This window comes from Eleutherodactylus coqui, chromosome 6, assembly GCF_035609145.1.
Source record: "Eleutherodactylus coqui strain aEleCoq1 chromosome 6, aEleCoq1.hap1, whole genome shotgun sequence".
NCBI lineage: Eukaryota > Metazoa > Chordata > Amphibia > Anura > Eleutherodactylidae > Eleutherodactylus > Eleutherodactylus coqui.
In genome coordinates this window covers 119,384,574-119,405,402 of record NC_089842.1, presented here as the reverse complement: position 1 = coordinate 119,405,402, position 20,829 = coordinate 119,384,574, and the positions used below count along the sequence as shown (strand labels likewise).

The 20,829-nt window shown below is 42.2% G+C and overlaps 2 protein-coding genes across 5 annotated transcripts in view; one reads left to right on the top strand and one right to left on the bottom strand.

Annotated features, from left to right (window-relative positions):
* CDC42BPB (CDC42 binding protein kinase beta) overlaps positions 1–10,162 on the top strand; it is an 82,233-nt gene extending 72,071 nt beyond the window's left edge. For both annotated transcript variants that reach the window (XM_066607489.1, XM_066607488.1), the window contains 7 exons: positions 2,641–2,738; positions 2,824–2,908; positions 3,078–3,198; positions 3,275–3,392; positions 5,441–5,558; positions 5,925–5,980; positions 7,015–10,162. In XM_066607489.1, coding sequence (XP_066463586.1) covers positions 2,641–2,738; positions 2,824–2,908; positions 3,078–3,198; positions 3,275–3,392; positions 5,441–5,558; positions 5,925–5,980; positions 7,015–7,146 — 728 coding nt within the window. In that variant the 3' untranslated portion in view covers positions 7,147–10,162. The remainder of the gene's footprint in view (positions 1–2,640; positions 2,739–2,823; positions 2,909–3,077; positions 3,199–3,274; positions 3,393–5,440; positions 5,559–5,924; positions 5,981–7,014) is intronic.
* A 1,654-nt stretch (positions 10,163–11,816) lies between these two features.
* The window catches only part of AMN (amnion associated transmembrane protein), a 62,306-nt gene continuing 53,293 nt past the window's right edge, over positions 11,817–20,829 (bottom strand). For all 3 annotated transcript variants that reach the window (XM_066605727.1, XM_066605728.1, XM_066605729.1), the window contains 5 exons: positions 19,426–19,612; positions 19,083–19,254; positions 16,156–16,276; positions 15,609–15,696; positions 11,817–12,730 (listed from right to left, as the gene is read on the bottom strand). In XM_066605727.1, the coding sequence (XP_066461824.1) occupies positions 15,610–15,696; positions 16,156–16,276; positions 19,083–19,254; positions 19,426–19,612 (567 nt within the window). In that variant the 3' untranslated portion in view covers positions 11,817–12,730; position 15,609. The remainder of the gene's footprint in view (positions 12,731–15,608; positions 15,697–16,155; positions 16,277–19,082; positions 19,255–19,425; positions 19,613–20,829) is intronic.

Genomic DNA, 20,829 nt, shown 5'->3' with positions numbered 1-20,829 from the left:
TGGTTAGCTGGGCAAACGATCACCCCTCCTCTCAAGTCGTTTAAAAGACTGAACGATCGACTGATTTTTAAACCTAATGACAAGCGAACGACTATTTTTATGTAGGATGAAACTCTGCAATAAACGACAAGTGAGTGAATAGTTCTTCGCATTTACACTTACCGATTATCACTTACATTAGCTTGGGGGTGGGAAAATTGACTAAGATTTCATGTGGTCAGTTATATAGCCATCTGCAAAATGCACTAACGGACCTCAGCAGATGCAAATGTGCGAACTTTGTAAAATTTTGCAAAGGTGCGTAGAGGATCACATGGCGGCCTTGCATATTTGAAAGCAGCAGCACCGTTGCGCACCGCCAACAGACACAAACAGCCCGAGTCAAATGCGCAGAAATGCGATTCCCTGCCCTTTGCATGGTACAACCCCACCACGGCTGACCTTTTTCAACATGAAATGATAACTTTAGAAGCCGCAAGGCTCTGTCTCGGACCATCCAAAATCGCAAAAAGGGAGTCTGAGCACCTGAAAATGAACGTTTTGAGACAAGTAAATTCACAGAGCACGGCCTAAACCCAAGTTATGGAGAGCTTGTGCCTTTGTCTAAGTCTGAAGCGGGGGTAGAACAATGTCTTTATTTATGTGGAAAGACTAGACTACCTTCAGGAAGAAAGGGGGCACACAACAGAGGACCACCTTGTCCTGATGTATCATGGTGAAGGGAGGCTAGTTTGGAGACCCAGCAAATGGAGATGACAGCCACCAAAAATGCCACCTTCAGGTCAGGTGGCAAGCTGGGTGTTGCACAGAGGCTCAAAGGGATGTGACTCCAAGGTGTCTAGGACCAGATTAGAATGCAAAGTCCATAATGTAGGTATGCCTGAAGGTTGGTTACCAAAACATATATATCATATTCAATGGATAGAAAGGTAAATAACACATAAATAAGCATGGTAACCACATACAGCCAACACAGGAACCATACCAAAGCCCCTTTGAGTCTTCCTAACTTTTTCACAAAGAATAGCTGCAATGTTTAAAAAGACCAGATAAAATTCCACCTTACAAAACAGTTTGGTGTAAATAGTTGTAGAATTTTTGTGAAATTCTACGACCAATTCAAGAAACTGGAACTGTTAAAATGGCACCACAACCCAACAAGCCGCGACATAATGCGATAATTGGTGCCGTGCTCTCGAAATGCCAAGCGGATTTGTGACAAAATTTAGCTAACTAATTTTGTTGGAATTCTATAAGCGCTCTAATAGAGTAGCTGCACTTTTTTCTCAAACCTTTGACCGGTCAGAGAAAGATGTCACGCGTCTTATCAGCAGGAGTCCCGCTTCTTATTACCCCTGCTATAAACCTCTATGAAGTAGTCTTCAGCTGCTGAGAGGAGCCGAAAAGTAGCAAAGACAGAGGGCAGAGCGCTTGGGTGAGCGATGCAGACCCCTCATTCTAGCGACCTGGGAGTTTCAGCAGCAGGACCCCACTGATCAAAACATTTGACATATATCTCTGACATGTCAAAAGTTTGACACGTGTAGTTACTCTAACAAAGACAGTGGGTACATATCTGCCATTTTTATTGCAATCTAGTAAGATGTTGGTTCTATGTTTGTGCAGGTGTTGGAACACGCTTGGACCTGATGACTGCATGGCATCTGCATAGTATTGATTTAATTGCTTGAACAGAAGTCTCAGTTGGTATTTCGGACCAAATTTCCCCCTGTCCCCAGACGCGTACACGCACACCAATTTACCATTGTGTTACTAGTAAAAAGAATGACCTCCTAATTGACGCCTGATGTAATCCTGCAAATGTTGAGCTTGTGTCAGTAGTTTTTTTGTGTAAACTGCATGGCATACCAAGAAAAACCTGACACATGGATCAAACATGGAGGCCACACAGCGCTGTACCTGTGGGTTTTTGTTTTTAAAAGCTCATTTTTTTTGTGGACATAATACTTTTTTTTTTCTTACCGTAAGTGTGGCCAGCCTTAGTTGAATTTGCTCTTATCACTCATTAGCAGTCCAGTTAAGTTAATATGCTCCTTAGCGAGCTCCAGCTGAGCTGATCTGTTTAAAAACAAGTGGTTTCTTACATGCTTGGCATGAACACAATATTATATTCATCTAGACGGCCGGCGGTCCTGCTGCTAATGGTTTTCAAGAACCTGTTTGTTTTTTTTTTTAATTTCGGAAGCCGTCTAAAATGTATTGTATTTAGAGAGCCTTGCAGCTTGACGGTCTAGCTGCCTCGTTTCTCACAGTTTGCCGGTCTGTGGTACCGGTTAACTGTTGCAGTTTCTTGAAATCCATCATTAACTTGTTTTGATACGATTCACACCAAGCACTTAATTTCACCTTATTTTTATATAAAAACTGAGGCAGAAATGCAACAGTCAGATGTTAAAATGTTTATGGCCTCCAGAATGCTAAGGGGCCATTGCAACATTCTTTTGGTCTTCAAAGGGTTAATATATCGGACAGTCTATGATAAGGGCTCACAAAATGTTGATCTCAAACTTCTTCCTATGCCTTTGTATTCTGCAGACTAGAGAAGTGAGGGGGCACTCACTTACCCCAAAAGTATACTCTAGTGATCACTTATATTCTTTTGTACCTATTCCCCTCCAGGTTGTAGTTCTTCCTATGTGACAGTCTACAGTGAATACGGCATTGATGTGTTTGACGTCCACTCTATGGATTGGGTGCAGACTATTGGACTGAGAAGGGTACGTCTAACCCCCAGTGACTCTCTTTACACCATCTGCCACATCCATGATTCACAATATATATATTTTCCTCTGCCCTTTACAGATCAAGCCATTAAATGTAGAAGGTACTCTCAACCTGTTGAACTCCGAGCCACCACGCCTTCTGTATCTGAAGAGCACGTACTCAGGTTGGTATTTCATCCCGACCTGAACAGTATGTACATGCATATACACTCACAGTACCTAATAAGGATCTACACAGACCTGTTAGCAGCCGATAACCTGTTGGCTGATGGTTTCCAACACTTCTCAAAGTTACATGTCCTTGTAAAATACCTTGCTTGTTCTCCCTTTTAGAAGGGCCTGTACTCGCAGTCCCAGAGACCTCCGACAATAGCAAGAAGCAGATGGTTAGAACCAGGAGTAAGCGCAGATTTGTGTTTAAAGTCCCAGAAGAAGAGAGATTACAACAACGAAGGTACGTGCTGTTTATATGGTGGGGGTTTATTCACTTGTTTGGATTTGACACTAATTAAATCATCCTTCTATTTTAGAGAAATGCTCAGAGATCCCGAATTGAGGTCAAAGATGATCTCTAACCCAACCAATTTCAACCACGTGGCACACATGGGTCCAGGAGATGGGATGCAAGTGCTGATGGATCTCCCACTGGTAAAATATCATTGTCAACCACTTGCTCAGATTGGGTTCTTATAAACTCCAATCACATCCAGAAATACATTGTTGGGCTGGTCACAATGCTTGCATCATATACAATATAACCCAAAAGCAGCCAAACAGCATTATGTAAAACTGTAAAATAGTGCTGCAGAGCAACCTTGCACTTCAGTGTTGTCAGCTCTTCTTCTCTTGTTTCCTATGAACACGACAGAATGAATGTCCTCCTTTACCGTGCTCTCGAAACTCTCTTCTCATCTCACCTCCTGCAAACTTTGAGCACGTCTTTCACATGAACCCTGTCTCGGCAAACGTCTATCTCCAGAATGAGCTTAGCCCTCTGTCCTCTTCCTCCTCTTCTCCCTCTTTACCAAGGGTAGGAGTAAAGCAAAACGGCAGCAGCAAACCCCCTGCCCTGCTGGCCGAAAACACAATGACTAACCAGCCACTGGATATATTTCAATAGAACTGAAAGCAGCATGATATGTTGGCCATGACCTACAATTAGTGTGACAAATGCAGATCGCCACTAGATCACAAAGATCTACTGGCCCAAGGGCACATAGTGGATACGATGGGACACTCCGCTTTTTTTACAGTAGTTTTTTTTTGTTTTTTTTTAGAACTGTATTTAGCAAAAAATGGTACCCCCGCCTTTTGCCTGTTGGCAGCATTGCCACCACTTTAGGTACACTATATACACCAACCTACCGTATACACATCATCATGCTGCTTTCAGAATATCAATGGTTTTGAGACTTTTAACCTCCAGTTTGCTGTAACCTTGTGCTTTAGTAAAATTTCTTTAATTCAGCATTCACTTGTATGCTCAGTGCTGCATTATTGGATGTTCTGGATTATCCGGCTATCGTAGAAAAGTATGCAGAATCTGCAGGTGGCAGCCAACATTAAACTGCTCAAAAAAGTGATAGCAGCAGACCTTTATAGTGAGTCTCCTAATTCATTATCTGCTCTGCCTCCTGCAAGACTACGGATTATATTGCAGGTTTCTGCTGAACGATTGTATGTTGGATTAAAGGAAATTTACTCAAATTTTACTAAAATATAGCAGTTTCTTCTTACCAACTCTTTCTGCTGTTTGCATCCTATTTTTAAGTTCTGATTTTTTTTTTTTTTTTAGATGGTCTTCCCCATTTTTCTGCTGTTTGCAATCCACTTTCAGGGAGGGGGCATGTAGTAAGCCTAGTAGTCTGCCAGTAGTTCGCTGTCCTGCACTTCCTTTCCCTCACTTCCTATGCCACATTACTCTGTCTCTGGTCTAATCAGCAGAATCTGAATGCCCACCCCTCTGCTTTCCCAGGACGATTAGAAGAGGCATTCAGAGACATTCTGCCCAAATGGTTAGTAATCATACACACTCGCACACAGGTGCTGTAAGATCAGGAAAGGCAGAGAATGTGGAGATTGTTTACGCAGTGTCTACATCTGTCAACCTGTGAAGATCAATCCTCCCCCACAGCTAAAAAGCATCCTAGTAACTACAGAAGCTCAATACCAAACAGGCAGTGGATTGCGGAGAAGCTGGAAGGGGAGACCCCTAGTGGTAGCCAGTTCAGCCTTGATTTACAGTGGTAAAATGGGAAAAAAATAATGAAAGTATATTAGAAGATTAATGAGACAAACAGGCTATGAGATGAGCACAAATTGTGTGAAAAGCTAGTGCCCCCTTTTTAACCACTTCAACCCTGGTCTAATCCTATGAGACCTGTTATGTAGTACAGAGCGTGCTGTTAGTGTTGAGGTTTGAGGTACTGTAGGCTAGCTGGCACTCTAGGAGTTTTATCGAAAACATTTTGAGGACCGTATAAGTGTAGTTATACACTGGATGAGCAGAGGAAGATTTAGGTTCTGCCTCCAGAGCTTCTAGTAGTGATTACTATATAAAGAGCCATGTCCCAAGAGCAGGGTGCAATAAATCGGGACCCTTCCTTCCTCCATAGCTTCCAAATGTGGCAGTACTCTTAACACAGTATATACCATGTGCAATAACTAACACCAGCCATGTGATTTCTCCTCCATAGACCGTCATGCCCTCAACACAAGAGGAAAACCCTCGAGAAAAATCACGTCCACCCTCCACCAACCTGGCTCGACAGCAGCAACTGAGAAGCAGGTCCTACATCTCCTGGCCGTCTTCAGGTAGGGGAGTCGCTCTTCACTACCCCTCCTGCCCGATCCAAAAACTGTAATTTATAGTACAGCCAGATACTGGCCCAATTTTATATTTTACGAGGTTCCATCCTGAGGGAAAGAGGAACAAAAACATGACCGGTACAAGAAGTGTCCTTTATAATGTTCTACTGCTATCATACCATTCTGCACGTCCATTGACGTCACGCTGCTGTTGGCTAAACTACAGCTCCCATAACCTCTCTGTAAATATGTAGCTTTAGCTGCTAATAGAGAAGTGAACTTCTGACATCACTTAGGGAAGCGGAGATGTTGTGGGGCTGGCTGTGGCTTTAAACAGAATATTCACTAAATTGAAATACGTTTGCCCCTTAGGTACAGGCGATTCTTCACGGAGTGTATCAGACGCTGATCAGGACCTGGATAAAGAGGTAACTCTTCTCACAACAGGTTGTCTATAGACTGCAGCATGTGGCTGAATTAGTTTCTCTGAATGCACTACTTGTTGCCTTTTGTCTTGCACTTAGTCACTTTTGGCATCCTCACCCACCATAGCAGCTCACTGACAGGTGGTGGTATTATTTCACATGGCAACTATTAGGTAACAATTTAGATTATTCTAGAGTAGTGTAGCTAACATTTTAGTCACAGCTTCACTGCATCTGTTGCCATTTAAAGACTTAAGAGTGAAATGGGTACATTTTTAGGTCCAGAGTCCTGTGCTGGCTAAAGGAGTATTCCCACTACACAAGTTATCCCATATGCACAGTGGAGATCCGCTCACTAATCCCGAGGTGTGTGCAGCAGAGGATGCGCCTGGGGTGGGAATACTCCCTTAATGTCCTAATATATTTTTAGGCATCAGAACTCCAAATCCCCCAGCTTCCATTCACACCGCCAAGTACTTTATAAAGTTCTGCTTGAAATCCCTTAAGGGGTTGCTCAGAGTTTTTTAGACATATTAAATTGGGTAGTGACATCATTCAGCCTGAATTGTATCATTAAACACCATAGCTATGTGAAGATGGGCAGGGACTTTGAGACTCTGTATAACTTCTATAAGGAAACTGCTTATAATACAATTACCTGATTTAAGGAGAACTTTTCATCAACTTTAAGTACAGTAAAACAACTTTTGGTGCTTCTAGTTCAGATGACATGGGGAGTCTTTTCACACTCGCCCTGTCACCCTGTTTCTGCAATGTTGCCCGGCAAAGGCGCACGGCTCACAGCAAGCTTGACTCTCTTCAGAAAGCTATGCCCACACATTCCCATTCATCTCTAATCTCTGAAGAGTCAAGCAGACCGAGTATGAAAAGAGGCTCCTCAGACTCCACGTCACCTAAACTATAAGCATCATAGCTTGGTTTGTGGTGCTTGTAGTTGATGACGGGTTCCCTTTTTAGCAGAGCTGTAAGTATATGTGAATTTTGTATTTTTTTTTTTTTCTCCCTTTATCACACAGCCGGATTCAGACTCAACAAAACATTCCACTCCTTCAAACAGCTCAAACCCGAGCAGCCCACCGAGCCCCAACTCCCCGCATAGGAACCAACTGACTCTGGACGGCCTGGATCAGTCCGCCTGTGATGCATAGCATTTCGTATTGGCGCTCGCTTTCTTCGGAGATGTGATCTTTTTAGTGTGTCAGTCCCACGCAATAGTGCCAAGATGTGTTGCACGGACTCCCTAGTCCCCAGCCCCTTACTCCATTTATTGTAGATACAGCGTAAAGGAAAAAAAAGGGGGTTTAATATATGTGATTTGAGCTTTTATATGCAAAATGAGTTTCTAATATCCGTTCCGCGCTATTTGTTTTACACTACGGAGACCTGATAGGATGTTTTTATTTTGTACATTTTTTTTTATATATAATTGTCATCCTTTTGTATGATGCTGCTAGTTTCTGGGACACAACAAAGGAAATTATGAAAGCTGCTGCCACTATAAGTAAATGGTATCAGTGACGAGAGGTCATATTAGGAGAAAGTGTGACTTAGGAAGAATTGTTTTTGTATAGGAATTTGTAGATCAATATAACGCCGTCGCCTATAGCGATATTTATAGGGCTGGGGTTTGTCCCGGAATGACATTGCAAATAGGAAAGGAAGAGACACTAACTCAGCATTTTGTCAGATTGTGGAGCGAGGGGTCTGCAGCTAGTGTGCAACTACTCCTCGGGCATGCTGGGAGTAGTAGTTGTATCTGCTCGTAGACCACTCTCCATGAAATATGTTCTCTCAAATCAGTATTTAATGCCTAATTCAATTTAATGAAATTGCACCATAGTTATAATACATGAGGAAATGCTAGGTTTTTAACTTTTATGCCTTTTTTTTCCCTTACATGTTGAGGTATTCACTTACCTACACGCAGCAAAGCAGCCATTTTTGTTTGTGCTCGCTGAGGTAAGAGGTATTCCTTTGACTCTTGCCTCAGTGAGAACACTAAGCTTGTGGTTTTTGGCGTAGGCAATAGATATGCACCATAAAACTTCAGATTGTGTAAACTGTGGTCTATCTTAAAGAAAATGTATTCACAGTAGCCCCAGTGTCTTAGATGGTAGCTATGTATGGGGGAGTCTTGAGATGGGAAAATGCAGGTTCACCTTTTAACGTATTACAGAACTAATCTACCACTAGGCTCACGTGACCGGGTCTGATTCCGCAGCGGAGGGCCTGCAATACATCGTGGAAAGTAATTGCGGATGCAATCGATTTCTGCATGGATGTAGCATGTATACAGCGTATGGTCCGATAGGAAGAAAGATGGTAATGTTGGCTGGGGTGAAAGCGAAATCTTTCTTCCTATCAAGTTGAGAGCGTTTCTGCCGCTTGTACGCAATGTTAACTGCTTATGGGTTGCAGATCGATCTCATCCATAGACATCTATTAAGGTCATACGTGCAGAATCCACGATAAAATAAAGCATGCTGCAATTCTTCTTCCGCACACGGAATATGCAAGTGTGAAGGAGAATTTGAAAATACATGCCTTTCAATGCCCACGATTTACCGCAGATCTTTGCACAGATGGCGATCACAAATTCCGCAATTGAAATCTGTGTTCATGTGAGATCCCCCCTAATGCCAAAGAGCAAGTGACATCAACACTAATTCCTTTGCACTCGTGGAGCCTGTTTAGACAAGATATGATAGAACAACTGAGAATCAAGGCAAAAGTGTTTTAAAAGTTACTCAACATCATGGCTATGGTAAAACAAAATGTAACATGGCCAGAAGTGAATCTGCACTCTCCCCCAGCTGCCAGGGCTGCTCAAGAAGTCTCCATTCCAAGTCCTGACGCTTTCACATAATCAGCAGATCCATCCTACCTGTAAATCCGCCACTCACTACACTGCATTTCTAGCTTTAGAATTCTTGCTTTTGTTCTTTCCCATGCCACTACTATTCAGTACCTATCCTACATAGGACAAAGCATTACTTGGTGGATCATTTTTCACTGCCATTTGGACCCGCAGCTTGTCTGGATGTTTTTTAGTTTTTTTCTTTTGTTTTTTTTTTCTTGCAGGGAAGCATGATTTATGCTGTTCTTTTTATTAGAATTAAATATGGCGATCATATTTTCAGCCACGGAGGTCCCCACCCCCTCCCCCCCATTTTACCCCCCAACACAGAAGCAGTACATTTTTAACCTATGCTTGCATGAGGACACGTGAGTATTATTGTCAGATTAGATCCTGCACCACACATGTATATTTTGCTTCAGTCGTGCTCCCGGCGCGTGGCATCCTTACCACCCCCGTGTGCAGAATCAATCTTCATGCTTCCATGTATAATACATTTTATAATCCAAGACCATGGCCGTGTTCCATTACAAGCTTGTAATTCAATTTCTTTTTTCTTAATTGTTTTTGTATGTGGCATATCCATGTTGTCACTGTCATTACTAGCGTGCCTTTTGTGCCAATTCTCTTTTGACAGTCGGATTGTCATTAATTTAAATTTTCTTGGTTCCATTGGGCTAATGATGATTTTTTTTTTCTCTGAAACACTGTATAGGACTTGCACTTATTTTTAATTTTTTTTTAAATAAAGTGAGGTAGTCTCCAAAGACTTCCGTTGCGTGATTGGTCGCCCCTGTCCTTCAGGCTGAGGGAGGAGAAGGCTCTAATTGGGGGCCACACACTACTGCTATGGAGGGGTCTGGTTTTTACTTTGTGTTTTTGTGTTTTGTTTTTTTTTTTGTTTTTATATGTCTGCAATTATGAACTGTAATTTGTTTTGTTTTTTGTGTTTTTGTTTGTTTTTTCTTTTTAAATGTGACCTGTTAATAAATTGGCAGTGAGCAGTTCTGAACTTCATACTGGTGTGTCTTGTCCTATTAAAAACTATTACATGGAGGCACATTTTGTTTTTTTACATTTTAGTTTTTGTTTTTTTTCATAGTAATTAATTTGTGTTGTATATATCTAGCAGCGAGGGCTCGGAAACCTGATAAATCATGATGGAAGTCTAGAGCATTTTAATAAGAAAAAATTCACGAATCACTGAAAAAAAATACAAAAAATACCGTTTAAGAAGAAATGTATTACGGTTTTCATATGTTGTCTAAAATTTAAATGTAACTTATTAATAAAAAAAATGACAGCTACATTTTGTCTTTTTGTTAGGATGTCCGTCCTCTTTACTCTGCGGCCCTTGACTTTTCTTAGCTGTGCGCTCAGGGATAATGGCTGCCTCCTCTCTATACACAAGAGCAGAGAGTCGTCTTTGGACATCAAGTTTTACTAATACCATGCTAAAGTGACCCTGTGGCTTCGGGAAACCATTCTGTCCCTGGGACTGGAGGGGAGGAGAGGGTACATTACCTGCAATAATTGTTCTCTGCTAGCCCTCTGATCCTATAGTTCCAGGTCTTGCTTTCGCTGCCGCAATCTTCAGGCTACCTAGTGCCCACAATGCATTGGTAATGTTAGACTAACAGTGCACTTGACCTGCTCTCTGATTGGCCAGTACAGCTCACATGAGCAGTTCTGACTAATCGGTGTTCATTAGGTACCCTCTTGCCCTGACTGTAAGGCGTGCCCTGACTGTAAGGCGTGCCCTGATTTTCCAGAATTTTTGAGGCTGCTTGAAATATAAGCCCTACTCCAAAATTAAGCCCTGCTAACAGTTAATTTTAAACAATTTAAATAGTGTCCAGGCAGTTATACATGTAAAAAAGTTAAACCTTTGTGAACAAAAATTAATATGACGCTGTCTTATTTTCGGGGAAACACTAGCTAGAAAATTGCTACAGCCATGTTGGGCGGCTGAAAACAGGACCCAAAACTGTCAGATTGGAGGGGCAGCAGAGAACTGCAAATATACCCTTCTTCTTTCCCTCCTGTGTCAGGACAGAATTTTGTCCCAAAACCGGAGGGTTGCTTTAAGAGATATGGAGGGTCCCACAATACAGAACCAATAAAGCAGCAGTAACTTCAATTTGTAGGACTAAGGCTATCCATGCTAATTACCCAGATACCTATTGATTTAAAGGGGCACTCTATGCTTCCACACTGATCGTAGTGAGGAAGAGAGTAGACGAGCTGTAGGGCCCCCTGCTTATCAGACCATACTGGAAGTTGTAGCTTCACAAAAGCACATATTGCAAACCACTGACCTAGACCTTACAAGACCGATAGGAGTGACTCTCTCTACTGGCAAGATATGTGCAATGACCCAGGTGAGAATCTTCATTGGCAACTCTCCCTAGTGCTCCTGCCTATGTAGCGTCATCTTATGGACCATGTGATAGTACAACTTACTGCTTTCTTGTGGGATGTGACTATCTGTTTCACTAACTGCAGTATAAGGTAGAGATGCACCTTACTGCAGCTTTGACATGATTGCAAACCCTTATGATTCAATGGAAATGAATGGACACCCAGACAATTTTCTGTTACCTCAGGGGACGTTGTGTTTGTGTCATCCGTCCGATCAGGCAGTGTATGGAAATTTTCACTAATAACATATAAAAAGATCCATACAAATGACGCCATTAGAAAAAGGAGGACCATCAAAGCAAATTGGCATAATTGGCAGCAGTGTTGGCATTTGAAAGAGAAGGGAACGGTCTTCATTTCATAGATTTCAGGTGGTGCTGCAAACAATCTAAATATATTGTGAGTACATGACGGCACATTTTGGAGGCATCACTTCTCCCCCCTACCCCCCCCCCCCCCCCCCAAAAAAAAGTGCAAAGACAATTCCTTTATATATCATTAATGATATAAAGATGTCCTATTAAAATTTGAAAACTTCATTTCTACAAAGCGGATCCTGACCATTACGTGTTACAAGCCCAAAGCCTGTCACCTTCTGACTCTTACAGGTGCAGAGCCGTCATAGAGGTCTAGTATAGATCCACATCACCATCAATGATGTCTGGCTAGGATAGTGGCAGGTCACACTGTGCTTGAGATGACAACATGCCAGTGTCATAGTGCAGACATTAAAAAGGTTGGAAACCACAGATGTCCTATCTGCAGAATAAGTAATCATTAGTAGATCTGCAGGAATCTGCCACCTGGGACTGGCGCTGACCAGCTATTTGCCACAGCAGTACACATGCACTGACCTAATTTCTGCAGGAAGCAAACAGCTCTGTTCTCACTACAGTGGCCTAGTCTAGTATTACAGGCAACGTTCCTATTTCTTTCTTTTTCTCAGTCTTTCTTGACACATTAGCAGCACCCCATTTGGTTTAGGGTGGTGCCCATTTTGCTTTGTCTTGTCTGCTATTAAAGTGAATGGGAACATTGCATGTGCTACCATGTCTTGCCACTGCAGTTGGAACTGAGCTGTCTGCTTCCTGCAGAAATTGTCTCAATGCCTGAGCATCCCAACAAACTGCTGATCAGCGGTAGTCCCAGGCAGAAGACCCCTGACAATCTACTATTCACCTATCCTACGAATTGGCCAGCAATAGTTAAGCAGATTATTCCTTTAAGCCTGTAAAATCAAGTGATGAGATATTTAACATAGAACCAGATAACCCTTTTAACATTTCATTTCTGATATTGATGGCCAGCCTATCCTCATCAATATCAGATTGTTGGGGTCTGCCTCTCCAGATTCCAAATGATGTGCTGATTTGAAGACGCCGCGGGCCTCTTCTCAGCCCTGTAATGTCACTCTCATTGGTTACAAGAAGGCAGCAAAGAAGCACTAAAAAAACCTATAAAAGGACAAAAAAATATGTAAAAGGCAGATAAAAGCAGCAGAGTAAAACTTAACTGTAAACTGTTCAATTATATAAATAGTAAAAAAAAAAAAAAAATACCTAAGGTTTTAGCTTTAAAAAATGCATGGAAATTGTAGAGGGTGATGAGACAGCAAAACAATTTTTTTTTCTACAGTCTATTCTCAGAGTAGAAAAAGCTGAGATGCAGAAGAACGTAAACTCCACTAAATGTCACCAGTCTAACCCAGGAAGAAGTACGCAGCCGCCTTAAAAAGAATAAAATGGACACATTGCCAGTCCTGATGGCATACACCCCCGGGTTCTAAGGGAATCAACTAATGGGATTAGACTATTGTTTCTTACCTTTAAGGACTCAATAGTGTCAGTCTGTTCCACTGGATTGGTGCATAGCTAATGTGTTGCCGATACTCAAAAAAGGGGTCAAAAGGTGAACCTGGAAACTACAGGCCAGTGAGTCTTACTACTATTGGGGTAAAATGTTTGAGAGGTTTCCAAGAGTTGCTATTCTGTAGTACCTTAAGAAAAATAGTGGTATAAGGGCCCACTTAAACTATGCCCAATAGCGTATCCCAGTGAAGCTTGCTCCTGTGCTGCTACACAGGAGCGAGTTTTCCTTAGAGCATGGAGGTGGGGTGGCCGGGGAGCGTTCTTCCCCTGCCCGCCTCCATTCACTGTAAGCAGGAGTTCAGAACTGAACGGTTGCTGTTTACACTGAACGGCTAATCATTGAGGTTTCTGCATACTGAAACTGAATGACTCTCACTCAGTCATTCAGTCTCTGCATGCATTTACATGGGACGACTATCGTTCAAACTCCTGCGGGAGCACGAGGGTTTTGAACAACCAACAATCGTCCTGTATAAAAGGGCCTTAACTCTATATCAGCATGGGTTTATGAGGGGTCGCTACTGTCAAACCAACCTGATCAGCTTCTACGAGGAGGTAAGTCCTAGACTGGACCGGGGAGAGTCATTGGATCTTCTATATCTTGACTTTTCCAAAGTGTTTGATACTGTGCCACATAAAAGGTTGGTATATAAAATGATAATGTGGGTAAGTAATCGGCTCAGTGATCGAAAGCAGAGAGTGGTCATTGATGGTACTCTGCTTGGGTCACTGTTACTAGTGCGGTACCCCAGGGGTCAGCACTGGGCCCTATTCTTTTTAATATATTAACCTGGTGGATTGTACATTAAAATATCAATATTTGCAGATGATACAAAACTATATAAAGTAATATGAGAGGACCAAATGCAGTTGCAAATGGATCTGAATAGGCTGGGGGTTTGGGCAGAAAAGGGCAAATGAGGTTAATAACTGATAAATGTAACATTATGCACATGGGCTGAGGAAATACATGTCTCCATTACATGCTAAAGGGGAAACCACTGGGTAAAACTGACATAGGAAAGGACTTGGGGATTTTAGTTAACTGTTAGCTTAAGTGTAGCAACCAGTGTCAGACAGCTGCTGCCAAGGCAAATAGGATTATGGGGTGTATCAAAATAGGTCTAGGGGCACATGACTATACCATTGTTCTTCCTCTTTACAAGTCAATGGTCAGACCACGCATGGCATTATGTACCGTTATAGGCACTGGTACTCAAGAGGGACATATCGGAGCTTCACTGGGTACAAAGATGGGCAACTAAATTAATTATTGGAATGGGTAGACTACAATACCCAGAGGTTATCAAAATTGGGGTTATTCACTTAAGAAAAAAGATGTCTGAGGGGGCGACCTAATAACTGTTTACAAGGTCTATCGGTACAATACAGAGATCTCCCATCTATTTATACCCGTGACTAACAAGGGGGTATCCTAGATCAGGCAGAAACCTTCTTTCCTCTAGCTGTAGAGAAGGGGGTTCTTTACTGTAAGAGCAGTGAGACTATGGAGCTCACTGCCTGAGGACGTGATGACAAATTCAATGTGTTTAAGAGGGGCCTGAGCGCATAACTTGAGTGGTAGAACATTACATGTTCTGGTCACTAATCTCTTTCGAAGTTCATGAAGTCTGGCTTTCCTTTTAGTACCCAGTCATTGTTACAAGGCTTGTATAAAGAGTCTGACTTTGGCTTGAAGGAATGCTGCCTTCCAATAGGTGGCACGGTGGAGGTATTATTCCATCCCCCGTCCTTTGCTTTTTTTTTTTTTCCCCCAGCCTAACATATTACATGGCTTAACCCTTTCCAATCCACTCTGACCTCTAAAGACATTATTATTTAAAGCTGTACAGCTCCGATGTTGGAAGATGTCCGTCGGGGCTTTCACTGTATATTGCCAGCCTCTCTGCTGTTGGAGCCTATCCAACGTGTCACCTCATGCAGTACTGGCTTTAGCCAGCATATAGCGCTGTTGTACAATGGCAGAAAAAGAGTAAGCCCCCCCTAGGAAAATAAGCATACAAAATGGATTGGAAAGGGTTAAGAGCAGCTTTAAAGTGAATGAGCTTGAGCTGCTGTTCCAGGCATAGGAAATGTATGGTACTATACCACGTATGTAGTGAAGTGGCTGCAGGTCTCTCATAAGTCCTGCAGCCATATCAGACAGCAGCCTGGCAGAGTCCCTATCTATTTGACATTAATGACCGGTCCTGAGGATACATCATCAGTATCTTAGTCCTGGAAAACACCTGTCACATTTTTATTCATTAAAGGAGGGGTTTTTTTGTTTGTTTTAGTTTCCTTTAAACTTAAGAGAACAGGTCAGTCATAGATGGAGGACATACAGGTTACAGCGTATCTAATACAAAGCACATTGATGTAGATTACCACACATTGGGGCAATTGTTATCTCCAGATTTTCTTTTTTCTTTATTTTCAACCTACAATCCATGATGTAAAATACCTTATGCATCAAAATTGGAATCAAATACAGGGTTGTCAAACTGAAATCCAGTGCCTGCCTTCAAGTCCTCTTCTCCACCAGTCACAGCCTACACAAAAGAAAAACAATCTAAAGCATATGTAGCATTAACTATCCTATGCCTGTGGAGACGGAGAATTATTCCGATTGGCATTTCATACGACTGTGTTGATCTGGCAGGACATGTGCCAAATGTTTGAGGAACATGCCTTTTAATACACTTGGCACGTCCTGAGCAGTGCCTGTGCCGATCCTATGAAATGGCATAGAGTTCTACTAATTTACACCAATTCCTGATCCTATGTTGGGCTGTAAGTAGACACTTTAACTTTTTTCAATGTAACACCATGTTTACCCCCTTAAAGTACATATTTTTTGCCCAATCTATGTACCCCATAGAATACTAGAACTATAAAATGTGAAGAATTTTCCTAATTCGAAATGAGACCCAATGTCCTGATATTGGAATGCTGCTGGTGCTAACGTCTGTGTATGGCGACTGAAGTGACATTGCACTGTATACACCTACCTGCTTATTTTCTGCTGCTGGCTCATAAATCACATTATCAAATCCTCCATGACCCACAGGCTCATCATCCTCCATTCTAGATCCATTGTTCCAGAAGTGGAAAAACCTAAAGTACTGGAGTCTATGAGAGAGATGGAGCATATTTAACTTGTTTGAGTCTGTCAGAAGGTGGAAGAAACTAACATGAAAATCTGTCAGTGATAACTATTTGTGATCCTCCAATGATGCTCAGCTTTCATCCACAAATCGTTCTGTGCTGTTGAATTTTGTAAAATATCATTACAGTGGTCAGCAATTCATTTTTCTGATACAGCTCTTAAAAGCTTGGCCCAATCAGGAAAAGTCTGCTGATGTTCCCCCCTGAGCGCTCACCTAAATGTTTGTCACGCTTAAGGTCACTTTCACACAGACACAAAATCGTGCAATTTTCTCACGATGTGACAGTGCTATAAATGGCATGTATGTGAAATCCAATGGGTTCTTTCATATTAGCCATGTTTTGTAGGCTGCTACAGTGCGAGAAAAAAGTGTCAGGGCGTGCTGTATACAGCTGCGATTTGCGATGTTTTGTAGCCCATGTTTTCCTATGGAACCTTCCTTTGTGTTACATGCATCAAAACAAATCGTGTTTTTTGTGCAGTGCAGCTTTTACAGTAGCAAGTCCTACTGTGTGTCCTTAAAATAAGCCATAACTCCTTTAAAAAAAAAAAATACAGTACCTAACAGGTGCTGTCCGCTGCGCCGCACTTGTTTGCAGTCTTCAGCCAGCACTTCTTGGTCAGGGGTTTCAAAAACCCACCTCCAGGAAGTGCTGACTGTGATTGCTTCATCGAGCGCTGCAGTGATTGGTTCACAAGTGTCGTGGCTCATCCAATCAGAGCCAGCACTTCCTGGAGGTGGGATTTTTGAACCCCTTGACCAGGAAGCGCTGGCTGAAGACTACAAATTAGTGCCACAGAACTGCCAGAGGAGAAGTGTGGCGGAGCGGACAGCGCCTGTTAGATAAGGTATTGTGTTTGTTTTTTTAATTTATTTTTTCAAATATTGCTAGGGCTTATATTTCAAGCCCCCCACCGCCCCCTCAAAAATCCCAGGAAAAAACGCCACAATATCGCACAGAACACAGCTGTGATTTTCTCGTGGCTATATCGCTGTCGCTCATGTGAATAACAGCCTAAATGCTATCCTGTGAACAGGGACTAAGTGTCTGATCAGTAGGGATCAGACCTCTGGGGCCCCATGAGAATGGTAGTTCTGTGTCCCTATGAATGGACCGTTAGTCAAGCATGCACGTTGCCTATCCATTCATCTACATGAAACCGCTGCAGATTACTGAGTGCAGTATTCAGCAATCTCCAGCAGTCCTATAGACATTTTGCACCTCCATTAGTCAGGACAATTTCCGTATTTTTGACATTTAGACATAAATGCCAGATTACAAAATAATAAAAAACATACTAAACCCGCATACTCATTTTCTGAAAGTAGATATCATGCACTTTGTAAAAAATGCAACTCAGCCCTTTATATAGACAGCCACCTTCACCTAATTTTGTCCAAAAACATAGTTTGTCCTTAGAAAAACGTTAAAAAAATTAAGTGGCTAAAACTGTGACCTAAGCAGAAAATTAGATGCATAATATAGATATAAATATAAAAACAAGATTCTCATGTTTAAAAAAGGACCACAGTCAAAGCTCTAACTGCAATGCAGCCTAAGACGCACACTGTAGAAATACAGCAAGGAGTGACAGCTGCAGGCTGTTGATTTTTGGTCTTTAGAGATTTTGCTCTTGCTCTTGGTTTAACACCTTAGTGACTCGCCATATGTCCTATGTCCTTTTAGGGAAAAGGTTAAGCTTTGCCTAATCATTTAACCCCTGATGGATGAGGCCTATTTTGGTCATAATGATGCAACAATTTGGGGGGGGGGGATTTTCGTCTAAATATGTATTTTTTTATGTCCCTGTAGGAGATTTGAACCATAAAAGCTCTGATCGCTATGATAATGCATTGTAGTACTTCTGCAGCCGCTTCGGCTGCAGGATGGTGTGGGCTCACCTCTGAGACTGGGCCATCCACAGGACATAAGTTTGCATACTGTTGCGTTAACTACCACCCTGCCATAACATAAGCTTACGCCTTGTAGAATTAAGGGGTTAAAGGTATTATGCTAAGCGTTAATGAAACGCAGAGAGAACTGTGTAGCTATACACTTATACAGTTCTGTCTATCTACTCATGCAAATCTCAGATCAGTGCATGAAAGAAATGGGAACCTGAATTATCAATGTGCAGCCGCCTGCAATATGGCAAACGGAAGGTAGAGTAAGAGAGGGGCGAGCAGTCTGTGTAATAGAGGGGGGAGTCGCATGGTGAGCAGTCTGTGTGAAAGAGGGGTTGATGTCTGTCCTTTCTAGTTTTATTCTTTCTGCCACAGGGACACTGATGAACCCTGGAGGGGTGAGTAAACCACTGGACACCAGGTAACCATTAACCCTTTCTCTGCCCTAGACCACCAGTAGTATTTGACATTAACCCCTTTACAGCCTCAGATCCTAGCACTGTCAGCATAAACCTGTTACCTACCCCAGGAAATTATAGCAAATTATTGGAAGTTGTTTTGGGTCACCCAATTTACAAGAAACGGCGCCCAAGTCCCAAACATCCTAGATCACAAACTACAACAGCTTAGAGGAAACATTGAATACTCGTATAGTGCAGGGTTTCTCAACTCTGTTCCTCAAGCCATATTCTTAAAGAAACCTTCCATGGTTCTATATTTTAGTATTACGGACCTTGTACATGGACACTTATACCCCTTTAAGCTGCGTCTTGCCGAATAATTCTGCTTGTGTACAAGTTCGCTTACAATGTAGATCTGTGGGCATGTAGTAGTCAGTGTCTGTATGAAAGCATTTTAATTACCTGCAGGCATCCAGTTTGTAAAGGAAGTAGGAGGCGGCCAACAATGACAACCCAAGAAAAGTGCCAATGACTATTCCAGAAATGGCACCAGCCGACATGGGAGCTGTTTGGGGACTTGTAATGCTACCAGTGGCAAACTCCATCTCTGCCTTTGTAATACCAAAAGACTCTCCTGTGGAGGGGAGAACAAAAATATTTTATATTGTGGGAATAATTAAAGCTTTTTCTTTCAACTTCGCATTTTATAATATTTATAAAAATTGCAGATTTCTTGGTCCTGAGACATTATTACAGCGAGTGAAATATACAAAACAAGTTGAGACAGATTCTTTAAAATATTTACCCTGTGTCTCAATATCAGCCATGATGTCATAACCGAGCTGCAGAGCATCACTTCCTGCCAATGACCCTTCCTTCCCATCAATCAGTACAATTTGGATTTTTAGGTTTTTGCCAAAGCGCATTGAACTCAGGATGGGCAATGAGCTCTGCACTTTGGAAATCGCCAACTTGATGGAAGAATATTTATTCTGCAGTAAGGAGAAGAAAAAAAAAAATCACTCTTTTTATCACCATTTCTATGCAGATTAATTTTTTCATATACATGTTCAGCATTAAAAGTTCCAATTGCCCTGCACAGACAAAATTCTGGCTGCCTGTAGTCCAGCTAGGGGAAGTTTAGTACATACTCATAATTTGTACTCAAAAGTAAAATAAGATGCAGTTAGCTCCCCCTAGTGGCAGCTTTAATCTGCCATAATCTTATTATTGAACTACACAGGAAATAAAGTAGCCATTACAAAAATATAACAATGATAAAAAAAAAAAAAACAACTATTGTCATTGTGGACTAAGGGTCCATTTACACAGGATGAATGTCTGGCAAACTCATCCCTGTGCGTCCTCGCTCCCATGCTCCTGCACAAGAGCTAGTAGTGCTGGCTCGCTCACATAGCGGCCAGCAGGAAGGGGGGGGGGGGGGCAGGGAGGCTGCAGCAGATTTCTCTCCTCTCGCTCCCCCGCCCATCTCCATTGACATAATACAGTGGCCATTCAGTACTGAACGGCTGCTATTTACACTGAGTGTGTATGCTGCATAAACGATGGACGATGAGCCGATCGCTCAGTGTAAAGAGAGACAGGGATGAAAGAGGTGCTTCAGTTCCCTGTCACATAGAGGACTTCTGGCACATATAAAAATCTTTGGACTTGTGTCATCCCCAGGCATCCTGTCGTGTTTAATCCAGTCGAACTGACGAAGGGGCTTGATCCCGAAATGCGTATTAACTTGCTGGTTCTCTATGTTGTTACATAAAAAACAAGGGCTTTCACTGTCGCATCTTGGACCTTTAGCGTTTATCTAGCTTACAATATTGCGCCCTAACCACCAGTATTTTACCACATTATCTTTCGCTATACTCACACCCACCTTGGTGGAGCGTTATCTGGTTGGCAGCACCTCCATCATTCGTAACACTTTTTACTCCAAAACTATTTCATCGCTCTCACTGGGTCTTCCTCAACCTTCCATTTTTATCCTGGTTACTCCCTATTTCCTAGGTGTCCTACAACCTGCACCCCTGTTATTCTGTAAGGTCTGTTGGTTAATATTAAGTCCAAAATGGCCATCCCCCTAGTTGGGTCCTGTACAAGTTGGGAAGACAGGAATTAGGTCCTACCTGTTAATTCCTTTTCTTGAAGTCATCCTGACAGCATACACCTGGAGGATGTCCGCTGGACACCTGTT